Source organism: Pongo pygmaeus, chromosome 13 (genome assembly GCF_028885625.2).
Source record: "Pongo pygmaeus isolate AG05252 chromosome 13, NHGRI_mPonPyg2-v2.0_pri, whole genome shotgun sequence".
NCBI lineage: Eukaryota > Metazoa > Chordata > Mammalia > Primates > Hominidae > Pongo > Pongo pygmaeus.
The window spans coordinates 89,333,698-89,352,860 of NC_072386.2; the positions used below are offsets into that span (position 1 = coordinate 89,333,698).

The 19,163-nt window shown below is 50.6% G+C and overlaps 1 protein-coding gene across 2 annotated transcripts in view; it reads left to right on the forward strand.

Moving 5' to 3' along the window:
- COL15A1 (collagen type XV alpha 1 chain) overlaps window positions 1-19,163 on the forward strand; it is a 127,546-nt gene that overhangs the window by 43,762 nt on the left and 64,621 nt on the right. For both annotated transcript variants that reach the window (XM_054501944.2, XM_063649756.1), the window contains exons 5-9: window positions 1,610-1,690; window positions 9,444-9,591; window positions 13,336-13,448; window positions 15,940-16,074; window positions 17,381-17,533. In XM_054501944.2, coding sequence (XP_054357919.1) covers window positions 1,610-1,690; window positions 9,444-9,591; window positions 13,336-13,448; window positions 15,940-16,074; window positions 17,381-17,533 — 630 coding nt within the window. The remainder of the gene's footprint in view (window positions 1-1,609; window positions 1,691-9,443; window positions 9,592-13,335; window positions 13,449-15,939; window positions 16,075-17,380; window positions 17,534-19,163) is intronic.

Genomic DNA, 19,163 nt, shown 5'->3' on the forward strand with positions numbered 1-19,163 from the left:
GTTTCTTATAAGGTGTCAGGATCTTCCGTGGCTGTGGCCGTCAATGGCCTGCTTTCCCACCTTCTTGCCAAGAAATGGTGTCAAGATTCTAAAATCAAAGTTTAAACTGAGATATTCTGGGAGTAAATTTCTATAAAAAACGATCCTCAACTTAGCTTTTATGCTTGGCAAATGAATTCGTTCCTAAGCTGGGGATGGAGTGGCGGGCAGGAAAAAAAAGATGACTCCTTCTTCCCTCCCTCCTTCCCTTCCTCTAAGGATTGACTGAGCACCTGCTGGGTGCCAGCCCTGGGTAGGTGCTGGAGATAAAGGGATAACTGGGAACTGTTTAATAAGCTGCTCATATGCACTTCCATACGCACATACAGTGGCAGAGCTGAGTGTGATGGGAACACGGGGAGATCCTCAAACCCAAACTCAACGTGTCAGGTGGGAGCAGGAAGAGGAAAGAGGAGGAACCCGAAGCCAGTTAGGGAGCAGGTGATGCCTGACCAATGACAAGGGTGAGGCCTCCCAGGGAGAAGGGGTCCAGGATGCAGTCAGAGGTGAGCAGAAGGTAGCACATTCCTGCAATTCCTGTTGCCCTTTGGGTGGCGTCAACGCCACAACAGAACATAAATTGATTTTGTTAACTTTGTAAAAAACAAAATGCTGTCGATTCTGTTGGAAAGCCCCTGAGAAGTGGAATTTGGGCCCATGAGAATGCCTGTGTTCCATGAGCCAGTGGTCCCAGCCTGACAGTCATGTGATGTTGATCAGTGTAGTCACGCGTTAGTCTCTGCATTGCCATTAATACTGAAAAAGTAGAAACAACCCAAGGGTCCAAGAACAAGCGATTGGTTACAAAATCACAGCACTCGGGCTCCTTGTCTGCCTTTAGGAGGCTAATTAGAAAGATTAGGTAATGCCAGGAAGTCATGCTTCGGCTGTAATGGTTCCCAGCGCAAGATTCCAATGACAGCCTCACAAAGGTTGGGAGAGTGGTGGGGACCTGGATAGAATGAAAGTCGATATGTTAGAGAGAGTGAGAAATCATTGTGTATTCTGTTATAGCAATAGAATGTGGAAAGAAATAAAATGAACAACCAGGCTGGGCGCAGTAGCTCACGCCTGTAATCCCAGCACTTTGGGAGGCCGAGGTGGGTGGATCACTTGCGGTCAGGAGTTGGAGACCAGCCTGGCCAACATGGTGAAACCCCGTCTCTACAAAAAATACAAAAATTAGCCCGGCATGGTGGCGTGTGCCTGTAATCCCAGCTACTCGTGAGGCTGAGGCAGGAGAATCGTTTGAACCCAGGAGGCAGAGTTTGCAGTGAGCCCAGATCGCACCACTGCACTCCAGCCTGGGTGACAGAGTAAGACAGACCCTGTCTCAAAAAAATAAAAAAATAAAAATAAAAAAATAAAACAAATAACCAACCATGCACACTGCACACACGCTGTCTCCTTAACCCCACTCCGTCTCTGACACACACACACACACACACACACACACACGGTTTCTCTGTAGGAGAGTCGGTTTGTCAGTTTCTGTGACTTTCCCCGTCGTCCAACTCTTATGGGCCCTGCCCGCTCTGCCCGGTGTGTGGCACAGTTTGTCTCCACACAGGCATCTGGAGAGACCAGTGGGCTGCAGGAGGCAGACGGAGTAGCTGAGATCTTAGAAGCCGTCACCTACACTCAAGCCTCGGTGAGTACTGGGATGCTGTGCCATGTGATCTTGCTCAGCTTTTAGCAGGCTGAGACTTACTAGAGGGGGCCCAGAGTCCTGGGTCTGACCTCTTTGTTTTCAGACCTGTGAGCTTAATCGTTGACTCATCTGGGGAGGTCAGGAAAGTAACGGCCAATGGGCACTTTGCAAAATCCCCTGGTGAACCAGAACACCAGCTCCCTCAGTGCCACCCTGTGTGTGTGGCCATCAAAGGGCTGTCAAGGGCTAACACTGTGCTCTATTGCTTTGGAGCCTTGGGTAAAAAGCCTGTGGCCTTAGGTAACTTACTCAACCATTCTGAACCTCAATTCCTCTTCCAAGAATGGTGATTCTAATAGCCCTACCTCTTAGGGTTGTTTCCAGGGTTAGATGATGAAGTGCAGGGACAAGCCTCAGCCCAGCATCTGGCATGAGGGAAACGGCCCTGAACGATGGCTCTTGTTACATTTGCTCAGTGCTCCAGCTGTGAAAGCAGAGTCAGGACCCCAGTCTTGTGAGTCACAGAGTCCTCCAGGGAGCTCACTTCTGATGCATGGGAAAGGCAATCCTAACTTCCAGGGGCCTGGACCTCCTCCCTCTTGGGAATGCACCTTGTGGCTGAGACATGGAAGTGGTTTTGAAAGCACTGAGTCAGACTGTGGGGACACCCAGGAGCCCGTTTATAATGAAAACAGCAGCAGCAGCAGAGTCACTAAATACAGCAGAGCTTCAGCCATCTCCTTGCCTGGTCGGGCTACTTTGTAAACTTATCTCTTAATAGAAGAAATCAGGGAGATGGAAATAAGGCAGTGGCTGGAGATTACACACCTCGGGCAGCAGGGCTGTGGATGCAGCAGAGCTGTGGATGCAGCAGAATAGAACTAGACTCTGTTAGCACTGGAACGACCTAAAAGTCCTGTACATCTCTTTCTGTACAGAGGTGTACAGAAAACTGCCCTTTGTGTACAAACTGAGCAAACCAAGGCCCAGACAGGGGAAAACACTGACTGAAGGGTGTATGGGAAGGACTGGGGTAACAGCATGAGTCTCCTGATGCCCATCCATGGGGTCATGGCCTGAGTGGTATTGCAAAAGTCCATCCCAGGACGGCGGCCAACTCTTGGCCAGTTGGGATGAAGTCAAGGGTCCAAGTTGCCTGCCTACCTGGTGATCGGGGAGGGCAACTGCTTTGGGTGGTGTGGCTATCCTGTGTGCCCACCAGCGCTTGGCCATACCACCAGCATGTCCCAACGTGGGGCAGCAGGGCACAGAGTGGCCTTCACAGATTGATGCTGCCCTGTGCACCAGTTCACAATTCACAGCGAGGCCAACTCAGGCAGAGGTGCCAACAGCCCAAGGTGGTCCGGAGAGAGGGACAGGAAAGGAGAGTGGAGTTTGAACCTGAGATGATCACAGGGGACAGGAGTAGGGCAGAGAAGCTTGGGAGGGGGTACCGGAGCTGGGCAGCTTTGGAAAGAGATAGAAAAGTGGGAGGGGAAGGAAGAGAACTGGCATTTCTTGATACCACTGTGTACCTGGTGCTATTGTGTCTGGAATTGGGGGGTTCTTGGTTTTACCAACTTCAAGAATGAAGCCGCGGACCCTCGCGGTGAGTGTTACAGTTCTTAAAGGTAGTGTGTCCAGAGTTTGTTCCTTCTGATGTTCGGACATGTTCAGAGTTTCTTCCTTCTGGTGGGTTCCTGGTCTCGCTGGCTTCAAGAGTGAACCTGCAGACCTTTGCGGTGAGTGTTACAGCTCTTAAGGGGGCGCGTCTGAAGTTGTTTGTTCCTCCCGGTGGGTTCGTGGTCTTGCTGGCCTCAGGAGTGAAGCTGCAGACCCTCGCCATGACTGTTACAGCTCATAAAAGCAATGCCGACCCAAAGAGTGACTACCAACAATATTTATTGCAAATAGCTAAAGAACAAACCTTCCACAGTGCTAAGAAGACCCCAGTGGGTTGCCGCTGCTGGCTCAGGCAGCCTGCTTTTATTCCCTTATCTGACCCCACCCACATCCTGCTGATTGGACCATTTTACAGAGAGCTAATTGGTCCACTTTACAGAGAGCTGATTGGTCCGTTTTACAGAGAGCTGATTGGTCCATTTTGACAGGGTGCTCATTAGTGTGTTTACAATCCCTGAGCTAGACACAGAGTGCTGATTGGTGCATTTACAATCCTCTAGCTAGACATAAAAGTTCTCCAAGTCCCCACTAGATTAGCTAGACACAGAGCACTGATTGGTGCATTTACAAACCTTGAGCTAGATACGGAGTGCTGATTGGTGCATTTACAATCCTCTAGCTAGACATAAAAGTTCTCCAAGTCCCCACTAGATTAGCTAGACACAGAGCACTAATTGGTGTGTTTACAAACCTTGAGCTAGATACAGAGTGTTGATCGGCGTGTTTACAAACCTTGAGCTAGACACAGAGTGCTGATTGGTGTATTTATAATCCTTTAGCTAGACATAAAAGTTCTCCAAGTCCCCACTAGATTAGCGAGACACAGAGCACTGATTGGTGCATTTACAAACCTTGAGCTAGATACAGAGTGCTGATTGGTGCATTTACAATCCTCTAGCTAGACATAAAAGTTCTCCAAGTCCCCACTAGATTAGCTAGACACAGAGCGCTAATTGGTGTGTTTACAAACCTTGAGCTAGACACAGAGTGTTGATTGGTGCGTTTACAAACCTTGAGCTAGACACAGAGTGCTGATTGGTGCATTTACAAACCTTGAGCTAGACACAGGATGCTGATTGGTATGTTTACAATCCTTTAGCTAGACATAAAGGTTCTCCAAGTCCCCACCCAACTCGGGAGCCCAGCTGGATTTGCCTAGTGGATCCCACACCAGGGCCGCAGGCGGAGCTGCCCGCCAGTCCCACACTGCCTCCTTAGCCCTTGGGTGGTCCCATGGGAACAGCCCCCGCAGAGCAGGGGGCGGTGCCGGTCAGGGAGGCTTGAGCGCGTGGGAGCCCACTACAGGGGGGCTCGGGCGTGGCAGGCTGCAGGTCCCGAGTCTTGCCCTGTCGGGAGGCGGCTGAGCCCCAGTGAGAATTCGAGAGCGGTGTGGGCCGGTGGGCAGTGCTGGGGGACCTGGCACCGCCTCGGCAGCTGCTGGCCTGGGTGCTAAGCCCCTCACTGCCCAGGGTTGGCAGCGCCCACTGGCAGCTTCGAGTGCGGGGGCCCGCCAAGCCCACGCCCACGCCCACCTGGAACTCTCACTGGCCCGCGAGCACTGTGCGCAGCCCTGGTTCCTGCCCACACCTCTCTCTCCACACCTCCCCACAAGCAAAGGGAGCCAGCTTCAGCCTCTGCCAACCCAGAGAGGGGCTCCAACAGTGCAGTGGTGGGCTGAAGGGCTCCTCAAGCGTGGCCAGAGTGGACGCTGAGGCGAGGAGGCGCTGAGGGCGAGCGAGGGCCACCAGCACGTTGTCACCTCTCGCTATTGTATACATGATTTCACTTTTGTTTCTTGCCACCCTGCAAGGTAGGTGGCATCAGCCCCATTGTGCAGATTCAGAAATGAATGCCCAGGAGGTGGGGTGCCTCTTCCAGGGTCACAGGGTAGTGAAGTCAGGACTCAAGCCAGGCCCCACTCACTCCCCAGGCTTGGACCCTCCCCAGGACCATGGCACTGCAGGCCCCCGGGGCAGATGTGGGGCACGTGTCAGCCAAGGGGGCCTATGAAATCAATCCCCAGACTATCTGGAAAAGTGAAAAAGAAAAAGTTGTTGGTGATTTGATGGACTTGGTGGCCTCTGGGGAACCTCAAACACTTTCTTTCCATGCTTCCCCAGCCCCACTTTTCTTAGTGGTTTTATGGGAACTGGTGCAAATCAGAGTTCCACCAAGCGTAAATCCCAGCTCTGCCACTTACTAGCTCTTGACCTTGAGCAAGTGACTTAAGCTCTCCAAGGCTCAGTTTCCTCCTTGATTACAATAGAGCGGACCTGCCTCATAGGGTTAGTGTGAAAATTAGACGAATTGCCCTGTGCAAAATGCTTGGACAGTGCCTGTTGTTGCTACTGTTGACCAATGGGCTTGTGAGGATTAAGGGAGGTGATGTGATGTGTCAGAGAGCAGCTCAGTGCTGGACTCAGCACCGGGCATAATACAGATGCCTCGTTCCTCTTGGGGCCTCCTGGTTGGCCAGTGGCTTGGGCTGACAGGCATGCCAAACCCCTGTGGCTGCCTTCAGTTATTAAGGGATTGCCCTGGGCTGTGCCTCGAGGCCTGGTGGTCCTGACCTTAACCTGTCTGTTCCTGATCATCAGAATGCCTTCCCTGTGCACCCGTCTGTCTGCGCCACAGTTCACGCTCTTCCACATGCTTCTATTTCCTTTAGTCTCATTTGCAGGGAGGTGTTTGGGGTCTCTTCTACATAGGAGGGCACTGAGGCCGTGGAGATGGTTGCTGGAGGCCCCCAGCCTGGAGGTGGCAGAGCCAGGTCTCCAGCTTAGGGTCCAGAGTGCACTCAGTCATGCCACCCCTGAGCTGGGGACTTCCCCCTTTTAACATCTCCTGGAAGGGCTTTATGGCATTTTCCGGCAGCCACCCTCTAGGACGGGGAATTTCCCTCTTCATCTCAGACAGTCCCCTCCCGCCCCTTGTCTGTCTGACTTCTTTCTTGGAATGAATCTCACTTCCCCATCCTCAGCCTTTCCAGCCTGCCACCCTTTGAGACATGAGCGGTCGCCAGTGAACTGAATTGCAGACTTTCTGAGTGGTCAGGGACTACAAAGTCTGCCCCTCCTTGCCCTCTTCCCCATTTAGGATCGGGGTCCTTGCTATCCAACTCTTTGCATTTTCAGAAAGTTCTATGCTGTTCGAATTAACATCCCTGTGGTTTCAGCCCTGGCTGTGCATCAGGGTCATGTGTGTGTAAGTGTGTGTTGGGGGTGGGGTGGCATGGGGGGTTGGGGAGGCACTGTGTTGGGGGGGATTGGTCTTTAAAAGCAGATTCTTGCCTGGGCTGTAGACCTGGATGTTCAGCTTCGGTAGATCTGGAGTGAAAGATCCTAGAATCTGTATTGACAAAAAGCTCCGCAGGTGATCCTGGTCCTTAGCCAGGGCCTCTTTCCCAACCATACCCAGATGCTCACAGTTCTCTGGACAGACCGAGCACTTTCTCCCCTCCATGGCGCCTTAGTTCCTGCGGTTCTGTTTGCCTGGAGGGCCCCTCCCAGCTCCCATTTCTGCCCGGCAAGTTCCTACTTAGCCTTCAGGATCCAGTCCACATCCTCTCCTTGGAGGCCATTATTTAGCTAAGCCCCCTTCTCGCACTTGTCTCTCACTCCCGCCATCCCATGCATCACACCGAATCGTGGTTTGTTGCTTCTGGTCTAGGTCTGGGGATCCTCCATCGCCTGACAGCTTGAGGACAGACACGCTGTCTTAGTTATTCATTTCTGTGTCCCCAGGGCTCAGCCAAGGACCTAGCACACAGTAGGGCCTCTGGAAATATGTGCAGAATGAGTAAATCTGATTGTGTGGACGTGAGCCTGGGCTCAGCAAATTGCAACACTTTTAATAGCAAGTCTTCAGACTTGAGATTCCTATTTTGTCACAGGCCACACTGGATCCCCATTCACACTGACCTCTGAAAACCAAAGCCACCTATTTGAGGCAGGTCCCCTTACCCTCACTCCTGAGGGTCAACTCACTAGAACCATGCTCTGTCCTTGCAGGGGAGTTGGGATGCCTTGTTGGGAGTTTGACAAAAGAAGTTTTTGGCTGACGGGATGGATCCCAACTTCAGCCACCCTGAGTTACAGAGCGCAGCCCCCATCTCGTTGTCTTCCTATGTTTCCTGTACCCTCACCTGCCCTGCCCGCCTCATCCCAAAGTCCAAATGCCTTATAGAGCACCTTTGCTACCAGCCACCAGCAGCCTCACTCCAGCCTAGAGATGAGCATTCAGGGGCTTGAGCATTGGTTCCTGAACCAGTGATGGAGTGGCTTCTGCCTTGATCCCTCACAGGGAGAGGAGAGGAACCTCCTGGGCAGGGGTCTTTATCTACCCTGCTAGATGAACATCCATCTGGGTGAAATGGAGACATCCCACCTGGTCTTGTTTACAACCTCCCCTGGGGAGGTGCCTGCTCTCTGCTCCCACTGCTGCCCTGGTTCCTGCCTTGTGGACTTCTTTAGTGCCACCCCCCAGTCACCTGGCATAAGCCTCAGCTCCCCTAGTCCATGATCACACTGCCACCAGCGAGGACTCTCTCAAACACACAGCTGTCCCCAGCACTCCCTCGCCCGATGCTCCCCAGTGGCTGCCTGTGGCCCTTGGGTTCAAGCCCATTCTTCTCCCCATAGAACCAGCCCCTCCCTCTGCCTGCCTCCCTGGGCTCTGTTCCACTGCTTCCCTCCTCAAGCCCTAGGCTCTTGCCAATCTCAAGTTGCCAGGCCCTGACTTTCATCAACCCTCCACCCCTATGTTCTGAAACCCTGCTCATTCTCCAAGGCCCAACTCCTTAAAGCCTTTCCTCCCACCTCCACCCTGAAGATTTTACAGTACAATAGAATCCATGGTGATTGTTTCTGGGTGTTAGGACTCAAGGTGATTTCTCTTTTTGCTCATCTGCACTTACAGTGTTTTCAGTAACGAATATGGAATATTTATGTACTAAACATAAAGGTGTGCTTAGCCCTTCCATGCATTTTCTATTTCCTGCCTTCAAGTAGTTCTTTATTGTCCTCATTTTTACAGAGGAGGAAGCTGAGGTTCAGTGAAGCTCCATGACTTGCCCAACATAACTGAGCTTATAAGTGGAGAGCTGGGATTTGGTCCAGGTCTGAATGTAAGAACTGAACTATTAAATTCTAAATGATGAGGCTTCCAAGAATCCTCCTTGTTCCATGGACCAGAAATTTATTGATTTACTAGATTCTGAATTAAGGAAATAACCTTCTGTTATTTAGTCAGGAAAGGTAAGTGATGCTGCAGTAACAAATTAACCTTAAAAATCTTAGTACCTTACAAAACAAAGATTGGTTTCTTGTTCATACCACGAGTTCAACACTGATCCGCAAGATTCTTCCATGCACCCCCAGCCCCTTGAGCTTAGAAAGTGATGAGGCTATCTGAATGCTGACAAGCGCTGAGTCCCGCAAGCTGCTGCTTGGGTCCAGGGGTGATGTTGTGACTTTTGGAGCCCATGCCGGGATTTCTGCCTAGATCACTGAAGCACTCTGTGTTTCTGTTGGGTTTTTGTTTGTTTGTTTTTCTCTGGTTGGTAGCGTTGGTTAAGACACTGACTGGCTTTGGGAAAGCTATATAGATGCTAAAGCTTCCTCGGAAGGAACCATACCCATCTTTCATTTTCATAGGTGTTTTCATATCTGGCATTGAATTTATATGCAGTTTATTGAGTGCAGCCTGGTTCATTCATTTGTTCACTAATTCATTCAATCATTCCCTCATCTAACAGATCTTTACTGGCACCTCCTCTGGCTGACCTGGGATTTGGGAATCACAGAAACGTGGTCCCTGTGCTCAGAGAGCTTTGGCTGAGATGAATAGTCTCACTGTCAACTGAACAGAATCTAATGACCTCTAGTAGGCACCTCTTTCAGGCCCTGGGAGGTGCAGCCATTGCCCAGGTAGACACCAAGTGGGGCCAAGCTTTCCCCTTGGTTTATTCAGCATCTCGTGGATATATTATTTTCTCCAGTGATATTCACTGTCATTTCTTCTGCTTTACTGCCAAGTAAATCATTTTGCATCTCATTTTTCCTCCCTTCAGCCCAAAGAAGCAAAAGTTGAACCCATAAACACACCTCCAACTCCATCTTCCCCCTTTGAGGACATGGAACTTTCTGGTGAACCTGTACCCGAGGGGACCCCGGAAACCACCAACATGAGCATCATCCAGCACAGCAGCCCCGAACAAGGCAAGTCCGGATGCACATGCCTACATAGTGGCCTTTTATTGGGTGATTACTATGTGTCCAGCCGGGGCCATGTATGTAACATACAGAATCTCATTTAACCTTCCCCTCAACCCTTTAAGAAAGGGTGAGAACCACCCTCATTTTACAGACAAGATGAGGAAATTGAGCCACAGAGAAGTTAAGTAACCCAGCCAGGAGCAAACAGCTTGTGAATGGCAGAGCTGGCATTTGATCTCAGATAGCAGAGCTTCTAACCCCCAGATCTGGAGCATCTAACTCCCAGACTCTATCCCTTCTGGGGTTTAACAGAAAAGTTTGTAATAATCCTTGCTGTTTGTTGAATACCTACGGTGTGCCAAGTGTTTGGATATTTTGTCTCCAACACCGACAGCATACCGCCTACTCAGTAGCACTAGCCACTACTTTATAGGTGGAAAAACCAACACTTGGAAGAGCTAAGTCCAGAGTCCCCACCCTTTCTGACTTTTGCCACAAACTCCCCAACTCTCAGAGGATCAGCTAAACTCCTGTGTGGCACAAGTAAGAAACTGATGGCCAGAGAGGGGCCAGTTACCCAGCAAGGCAGCAGCAGTCCCTAGGAGAAGAGCTGGTCCCCTGGCTGCCCATCCAGGGCTCTGGCCCCTGCCTCTTGTCCCCCTACCCGTGCAGAGGAGCACGGGTAAAGGCCCGGCATCAAACACTATCCCCCAGGCACTAGCTTGGCATATGTCCAAGTCCTGAGATCGCTTGTGGTTTCTGTCATTTCTCAGAGGGGCCGTCACTTCAGACTGAAGATGTAAGTACAAGATCATTCCTGGCAGCGCTGTTCTTAGGAACAAAAATAACCCAAACTGCCCACAGTAGGGATTGGTCGGCCAAATTGTTTCATTCATACATACAGCACTGACATTGGTGATACAGAAGATTTAATGACCCAGGGACAAGATCGTGGTATATTCCACCAAAAAAAGCAAATTCCAAAATTATGTGTCTATGAGCCTAATTTTGAATATATGTTATTTATATCTATTTACATATAGCTATGTAGAGCGATGTGTGTGTATTAGATACATCACATATTAGACGTAATATTCATCAAAATGTTATAAGCAGTTATCTCTGAGTGGTAGGATTATGGATGGTTTTTACTTTTTTTATTGTACTTCTGTATTTTATTAATGCAAGTCTTCTACAATAATACGTATCACTATTCTTTTTGCTTCTGCCATCAGTTAATGAGTGTTATTTTAACAACTAAATTTGGGGAGTCTGTGGGTCAGAGAAAGTATAGAGAACTGGAGAGAAAAAAATGTAGGATAATTTAATAACGTCATGACAGAGCCAAGGAGGCAGGGTGTTGCTGTGGAAATACTGCCCGCTGGGGAGAGTCAGACAGCTTGGAAGGAGGCCCTGCCTAGCCCCCTATTTGCTGTCGGCCTGGGGCAAGTTGCTGATCAGTTTCCAAGCTTCAGATTCCTTAGCCGTCCTCTAGGAGCATGAACAATCCCCACTGCTGGGTGGATGAGAGGGCTGAATCTGGCCGCAGTTGTGGAAGTGGCTTCTGAATTGCGAATGCTTTTCTCAGGGGTGGAATTAGGATCTCTCAGCAAGGGGTTAAGGCGAAGGGGCTGGGGCGAGGGCTTTCCTAGACTGAGAAGATGAGGTCCACGTGGGGACTGGGCTCTGATCCCAACACAGCTGGCCTGTTCCCGGGATCAGCCACACTCCTTATCTAGCAGACAAAAGGTCAGTTGAAAACAACGGAGCTAGCCAAAGTGTCCTTTTCTTCTTGATGTGTAGACAGCCCGGATGGTGGGAGAAAGCCCTGGCTAAGCAAAGCCCCTAATATTTGCATTCGGAGCTTCCCTGACACCATCTTGGCCCGTGGAAGGGGCCACCCCACCTCCTTCTTGGCAGGGGTCAGGCCTTGGAGGACAGGCAATCGGCTGCTTGCACGGCACCCCCTGGTGGTCAGAGCAGGGAAGACGCGAGTGCTCGACCCGAGCTGGCCACTCTTCCATCACAGGATGGGACAGGAGTGGGTGGGGAGGGGGGCAGAGTCCTTTGGAGGATTTGGCATCTCTTCCAGAGTTATTGTGACCATGAGACCTGCGTGAGCACAGCGTATGTGGGAAGGGCCTGGCCCGGGGACAGGCTGACCTGGCTTCAGGGCCCTTCCCAGCCTCAGTCTCATTCCCAGGGTTAATAATACTGAGGTATTAATGTGTGGATCTGGCAGGACACACCTGTCATGGGGTGATAGTGGGATCCCTACCCAGGATCTGCCCACCTGCAGGAAGGTGATGGGAGGGGTCCCGGTGGGCAGGACAGGTGGGCCAGCAGGAGGGTTGCCGGAGGGAGTGCATGGGACAATCTTGGCATGGGCCCAGCCATAACAGGCGTGCAGTCATGGTAGTGCAACTTCTTCTTCTTCTTCTTCTTCTTTTTTTAGACTGGGTCTTGCTCTGTCACCCAGGCTGGAGCGCAGTGGCACAATCATGGCTCACTGCAGCCTTGACCTCCCAGGCATGAGCTCCCTCCTTAGGCTCCTGAGCAGCTGGGTCTACAGCCACATGCCACAATGCCTGGCTATTTTTTTTTTAATTTTTAGTAGAGATGGGGTCTCGCTATGTTGCCAAGGCTGGTCTTGAACTCCTGAGCTCAAATGATCCTCCTGCCTTGGCCTCCCAAAATACTGGGATTACAGGCATGAGCCACCATGCCCGGCCAATGAATAACTTTTCTTTGTTTCAAAACTCCATTTGCTTTTTTTTTGAGATGGAATCTCAATCTGTCACCCAGGCTGGAGTGCAGTGGCGCAATCTCAGCTTACTACAACCTCTGCCCACTGCAACCTCTGCCTCCTGGGTTCAAGTGATTCTCCTGCCTTGGCCTCCCAAGTAGCTGGGGTTACAGGCATGTGCTATCACACCTGGCTAATTTTTGTATTTTTAGTAGAGATGGGGTTTCACCATGTTGGCCAGGCTGGTCTCAAACTCCTGACCTCAAGTGATCTGCCCACCTTGGCCTCCCAAAGTGCTGGGATTCCGGGCTGCTTTTTAAATTGCAAAAGAAATATATGCATGTGGGAACAATTAAATTAATGCTTAGTTGTATAAACCAGAAAAATAATAGTTTCCTCTTCTTACACTCCTATCTTCTGGAAAATATCAGTACTAAACACTGTGGTTTAGCCAAGTATATAAATATATAAGCACATACATATACATATACATATATATGTATATATTATATATGTCATATAGTAATCATTATTACATAATATGAATATGTTATATATATAATAATGATAAGACATCTATACTTATACTTTTTTTTTCTATTTTACACACATAAAACCATATCAACAATGAACATTTATCAATTGCTTACTATATGCCAGGGGCTGTCCTCAGTGCTTTATTTGCATTAACTTACTTAGTCCTTGTGACACATAGTACTCAAAACAACCCTATGAGGTAGGAATTATTGTAATTCCCCATTTCTAGATAAGGAATTTGAGGCAGAGGTTGAGTGACTTGCCTGCAGGTGGTGCCAGAGCCTGGAATGGAAACCATACATGCTTTGCCATGTATGTTGTTCTGCAACTTGTTTTTTTTCCCCCTCTTGACCCTGTGTCATGGTATCTGAACATCTTTCCAAGTTAGTTGGTGAAGAGATACCTCATTCTTTTCCAAGACTGCAAAATGTAGTTATTGATAGCAGAATGTCTGCTTCCTGTAGGGTCTGGTGAGATCCTGAATGACACACTGGAGGGGGTTCATTCTGTGGATGGTGACCCCATTACTGACAGCGGCTCAGGGGCTGGGGCCTTCCTTGACATCGCTGAAGAAAAGGTGAGTAGATGGTAAATTTCATTTGATTAGTCAGTAGTGGGCTTGTTTTCTTATTTCAAACTTGATGATGATTTTATTGAGCACCAGAGAGAACCACACGGATTTTGGTTGAACAGCATCAAGATTGCTTCTGTCCTCATGGTACAGAGGAGGTCAGAGTCCCAGGGCCACAGAGGCTCTCCAGGGATGCACAGGACTGGTGGGGAATATGCAGTGCAAGCTTGTCCTCACACTTGCCTGTGAGGAGGGTCCAGGCCTCACCAACACACCCCCGCCCTCCTGCTCAGTTGTGAAGGCACATAGCTTTATCAGCCCTTTGAATCCCTTTCAAGACAGAATCAGATTAACTGCAGGTGCGTTCATGCTGTTGTTTGGTAATTGGCTTTTACACCTGCGAAGCCAGTTTTTGAAATGCTGGGCTCCCTAGGATGCAAAATTAAAGCATAAATAGTTTTCTCTCTATGGCCCCTGCTGAAAACCCACAACGCCAGCTCATTCCTTCCCTTCTCCTGGGATGAAAACTTAAGACAGTTCTCACAGCTCTCTCAGTCACTATCTGGTAACAGTCAATTTTCACAGATATTTAAAAGTCAAGCCCAGCATAATATCAAAAATTCAACAAAATGACAAACACAGTTTCCCCCCTCTATACTCAGGCCTACTGTAGACTAGGAAACTGCCAGGAAAGGGTGGCATGGTTAGGGGGTTCCTCTCTATTTTCTCACTTCTCTCTCCTCCTTATCCTCATGATCTCCGCATCCTCTAGAGCTATTTCTAACATCTGCAGGGGCTGACCCACCTGGAGAAATGGGCACAGTTGTACTTGGCTGGTCAAATTGTGATCTGGGCTTTTGGTGTGGAAGACAGACCTGATTGTTGGAACGCTCTCTTATGGGGGCTTTTGTGGTTCCTGGGAGGTCTTCTTGCAGGGGATCTAGGATCAAATTTCCATAGTTGGCCTTGTAACTTCTGCCCGGGCTTCCACCCCATACAGGTTGCCCAGATCTTCTGCATGGCCCTTTGAGTACAGCCCATTTCAGCCAGCTCCCTTTGGAGAGATTTTATCTTGTCTATCTCCAGCAAAGCAACTGCAGGACAAATACCCCTCCCTTCTCCATCCCCCTCCCTTCCTCCCCACTTTGCCTCTCACCTCCTCCTTCCCTCCTCTCCCCTTTTTTGTCTCCCCTCCTCTCCCCTCCCCTTTCCTCCCCTCCCCTCCTCTTCCCACTTCCCTCCTCTTCTCTTTCTCCCTCACCTCCCCCTCCTCTCCTCTCCCCTTCCCCTCTCTTCCTTTGTCCCTCTCTCCCAACTCTGAATCTAAAGGGCTCCCTCCTTTCACCTTTTGTCTCCCTGGAGAAAATCAGACACCAGACCCTGAGCCTCCCAAATTCCAGGAAATACATACCCAGCTCACCAAATGGTTTGGAGTGAGGAGAGGGGAGGAAAAGAGCCGCACTACACTGAAAATTCTTTCCAAAGGAATTCTTGCTCTCCAGGCACTGAACCCCAAAATGAGTCCTGTGTGGTTTCTTACACAGCCTAGAGGTAGGAGATGGGCACGAGCTGGTAGAACGGGTGCCATTTCCTTGTTTTAGCATGGGGAGATTACCTGATGCCTGTGAAATTGCACTTGCCCTTTGAGGCTTTAGCTGACGCTGAGTTAGAAAGAGTCTCATTTTAACATCCTGGGACCTCAACTTTCCTCTAACTGTTTTTTGGGACAGTAATTCTGCAAGGATTTAATATGTTTTATGAAAAAGGGGCTCTGTGGTCAAATGACTTTGGGAAATGCTGCACTCTACATTCCTCTTTTTATAGATTCTGAGAAATCCTGCAGCAAGGAAATCTTTTTAACTTTGATTAGCCTGGTGTGTTTTGTAACCAAAAGAACCACATTTTTGCAATAAATAAATAAACAAACTTTGGGAAATGAAGATAGGACATAGTTTGCTGTCACCAGCCCCAAAGCTGCTCTCTCTTTCCATTTCTCCCATTGCTATGAAACCTTCAGAGAATCTGCCTGTGCATTCCCAAAGGAAACTGAGTCACAGGGAGAGAGAAGAAGCAGGGATGTCTCTGTCTCCCAGCCTAGAGAAGGCTGAGGAGGACAGAGGGGCTGCCTACACATTTCTGAAGCACCTTCATGGGCAAAGACATTGTCTAATGCCTTCTGGATGGGTACGTGGGGAGGTCACAGGGAGGCGATGGGTCTCAGTAGAAGTATCTAGAGCTGGACCAGGCTGACACAGGAGCAGTGATTTCCGTGTTACTGGAGGTGCAAACCGACAATGGGAATCAAACACCAGACATAGGTGCCTGGGCAGTCTTTCCCATCCCTGGATTTATGAAACCATAGATGTGAAAGTCCTTGAGGGAAAGAAGCTACAGAAATGCAGGTGGCTGGAGGAGGATAGGCAGTCTCTTCTCTCCAGCCACAGGCATGTTGATGGGAGCCCAGAGACATGGTCTCTTGTGATGCCTTTGTTTTCAGAATTTAGCAGCGACAGCAGCGGGGCTGGCCGAGGTGCCCATCAGCACTGCTGGAGAAGCAGAGGCCAGCAGTGTGCCCACCGGGGGACCGACCCTCTCTATGTCCACCAAGAACCCAGAGGAAGGGGTCACTCCAGTAAGTAGCTCAGAGTGCAAGCTCCCCTTCACCTGTGCCTGGGGTTGGGGGTTATGTTGGGTGGGAGCAGTCACTGGCTTTCCCCATCTGTCTGTGAAACACAGTGACCGTCTCATGGGGCCAGTCTGTCAGAGTAAGCGCTAAATAGCATTGACCCATTCAGTGGCAGTGTGCAGAGTGCTACACTGTGCTGGGCACTAGGCCTGGTTTCAGGGATGGATAGTAAATAGGATAGACCTGATTCCTGAAGACAGGGTGGTAAGAGGGGTTGTGGTCAGTGGTAGGTGAAGCACAGGATGCCCTGGGAGCACTGAAAAAGGGGCCTAGAGCCCAGACTCAGGGGCACAGAAGTTTCCTGGGGAAAGGATGCTGAAGGCGGGCCTGAGAGGGTAAGTAGAAGTCGCCTAGCAGAGTGAGTGAAATAGGTGTTTCAGCAAGGTGGGCTGGCAGAAGCAAAGGCCTGGAGCCTGAGGAAGGGCAGCATACCTGCGGGGTCAAGCGTGAGCCAGGGGTCGGGGAGAAGTGGCTAGAGAGGCTCTAAGGACACAGAAGATTCAGCAGAAGTGGGGAGTCACTGAAGGGTAAGAAACAAGGAATGGATGTAGCCAGATTATAATTCCAGAAAGATCACCCTGACTACTGAGAGGAGAAAGGGTGAGGAAGCAAACTTGGAGAAAGGCCGGGCTTGGGGGCTGTGTTGGAGTTTGGGTGAGTGGTGGTGCCAGCCTGCCCTGGGATGTGGCCAACAATGTCAGATCCTCCCAGAAGTCCCAGTGAGCAAAGGAGTGAGAAACATCCATTGAATTTGTCCATTCATGGTGAGTGGCCTTGGGGAGAGCAGCTTCAGGGCTGTCGGAGCGGTGGAAGCCAGATGGCACTGGGCTAGGGAGACAGTGGGACAGGGAGTGGTCCACGAGGGTAGACTACTGCTTCAACAAGAAAGCTGTGGAGTCTGAGGACCTAGACTTTTGTTTCAACACAGTGACTTAAGCACCAGTAGAAGCTGCACTCTCTGATTAGGGGACACAGCTTGGAAGGGCTATTGGTGAGCACATGCCCCTCGGGGTTGGTAGGGAGTGGCTGATGGCACACCACATGGGTGGGATGCTGGGGTGGTCTCGCAGCATGAGTGGTGTGAGGAACCAGGCTTCTGTATTTCTGTCTGATGTGTCACTGTGGGTTTCCATGTGAAGTGAGGTCTTGGTGTGCAGGTGCTTTGAGGGGCCCTGGCCTTCTGTTCCTCACCACAGTGTGGTGGATCAGCATCATGGGGCACTGACGTGATTCCTGTTGACTTTCTATTCAGGGTCCAGATAATGAAGAGGGTTTAGCAGCAACAGCAGCAGGGGAGGCCGAGGCACTCGCCAGCACGCCTGGGGAAGTGGAGGCCAGTGGTGTGGCCCCCGGGGAGCTGGACCTCTCCATGTCTGCCCAGAGCCTCGGGGAAGAGGCCACTGTGGTAAGGATCGTACAGTGCCCAGAGGTCAAGGTCATGGTGGGAGCAGCTCCTGGCCTTCTCAGAGTGTGGGGCTCCTGCTCAGCAAACCCATGGAAGCCTGAGGCACAGGGATCTCTGACCAAATACTCACTCGGGGGTGGAGTTTGCCAAGGCCTGGGTGAGTGTGGTGAAGCCCCTGGAGGTCAGTGAGCAGCTGGGCCCTGGGGATGGGTGAGTTGGAGAGGTGGGGTATGTCCCAAGGCTGCGTGCAGGACCCTGCTGCCTCCACCCACAGGGGGTGGGAGCCAGAATGGAGGAGTGGCAGGATCCTGGAGGTTGGTGGGGTCAGGCTACAGGTAGCAGGCCCCAGCAGGGGTCAGAGGGCACGGCCAGGCCTTCCCAGCCCTCTCTCATGCAGGGCACAGACACTGTCCAGCTCCTGAAGGTAGGGCACATCATCCCAAGGCACTTGGCCAGTCTGTCCCTGTGCTGTCTCTACTATGGGTGCCCTCAAGTTCTTCCAGCTCAGCTGATTCAAACCTGAACTTCTCCTTTCCACTCCTCCTATGTTCCCACCTCAAATGAATGAGACCATCATCCTCCAGTCGCCTAAACCAGAATTTTCTTCTCTCTTCCTTAAGTTCTACATCCCATCAAGCATCAAGTCTTGCTGATTTTTCTGCGCGAACACATCATGAATCGCCAGCTCTGTCCTCCTCCAATGCTGGCCCCTGTACTGAGCTGCCGCGTCCACAGCCCAGGCAATTGCTAAGGGCCCTGTCTGGCCTCCTCCATCCTCTCACAGCTTGTCTCCAGTCTTTCAGCCACACTTCTTGGAAGCTTCCCATCGCCCTTTGCTGCAGACCCAGCTCCCGTACCTGGCCTGAGAGCCCTTGCAGGGTCTGGCCTACCTAGCCTTGCTGACCACCTCTTGGGCCCCTCCTCTCTGCCTCTCAGCAGCACTTCAGCCACACTGACCTTCTTCTAGTTTCTCCATCATGCCTCTCTTCCTCTTGCCTCATACCCTCTTCTCTCTGCTGAGAACCTTTCTCCCTTCTCTCCTCCTTTTAATTCTAGCTTATCCTTTAGAGTTCAGCTCAAGGAATTCCTCAAGAAGATGTCATTCCAGACTGTGAAATCTCCCCATTCTTGTCCTCAGAAGGCCTCATCATCATTGTAGTTGATAATAAACTTGGCAAATAGTTCATGTCTGGCTCCCTACCAGAATGTAAGCTCCGCTAGAGCAGAGATTATAGATATAGTATTTTGTTCATTGACATACCTCATTCCTGACCAATGATAGGCACTGAATGAGTATCTGCTGAGTGAGTGAATGGCTGGGGTCATCAGGACATCACAGATCAAGAATGCTGGCCTTTGATGTCATTGCACACACTTGTGCCCCTGGTCTGTCTGTGCTGGTCAGGCAGCCTTCAGCCTTTTAGCATCCATGCCGGGAGACCTTGCAGTGTGTGGGGGGGGTGGAGGTGGGGGACATGCACTGATGGTGCCTCAGGCCACTGGGCAGTTATATGGATTCTTTCAGTGAACAAAGTGGCCGTCTCCTTCTCCTTCCTCTTCCAGTTGCCCTTTCCTTTCTTCTCCTCTTCTTCTCCGCCTCCCCTCCCTTTCCCTGTCCTCCCCTTTCTTT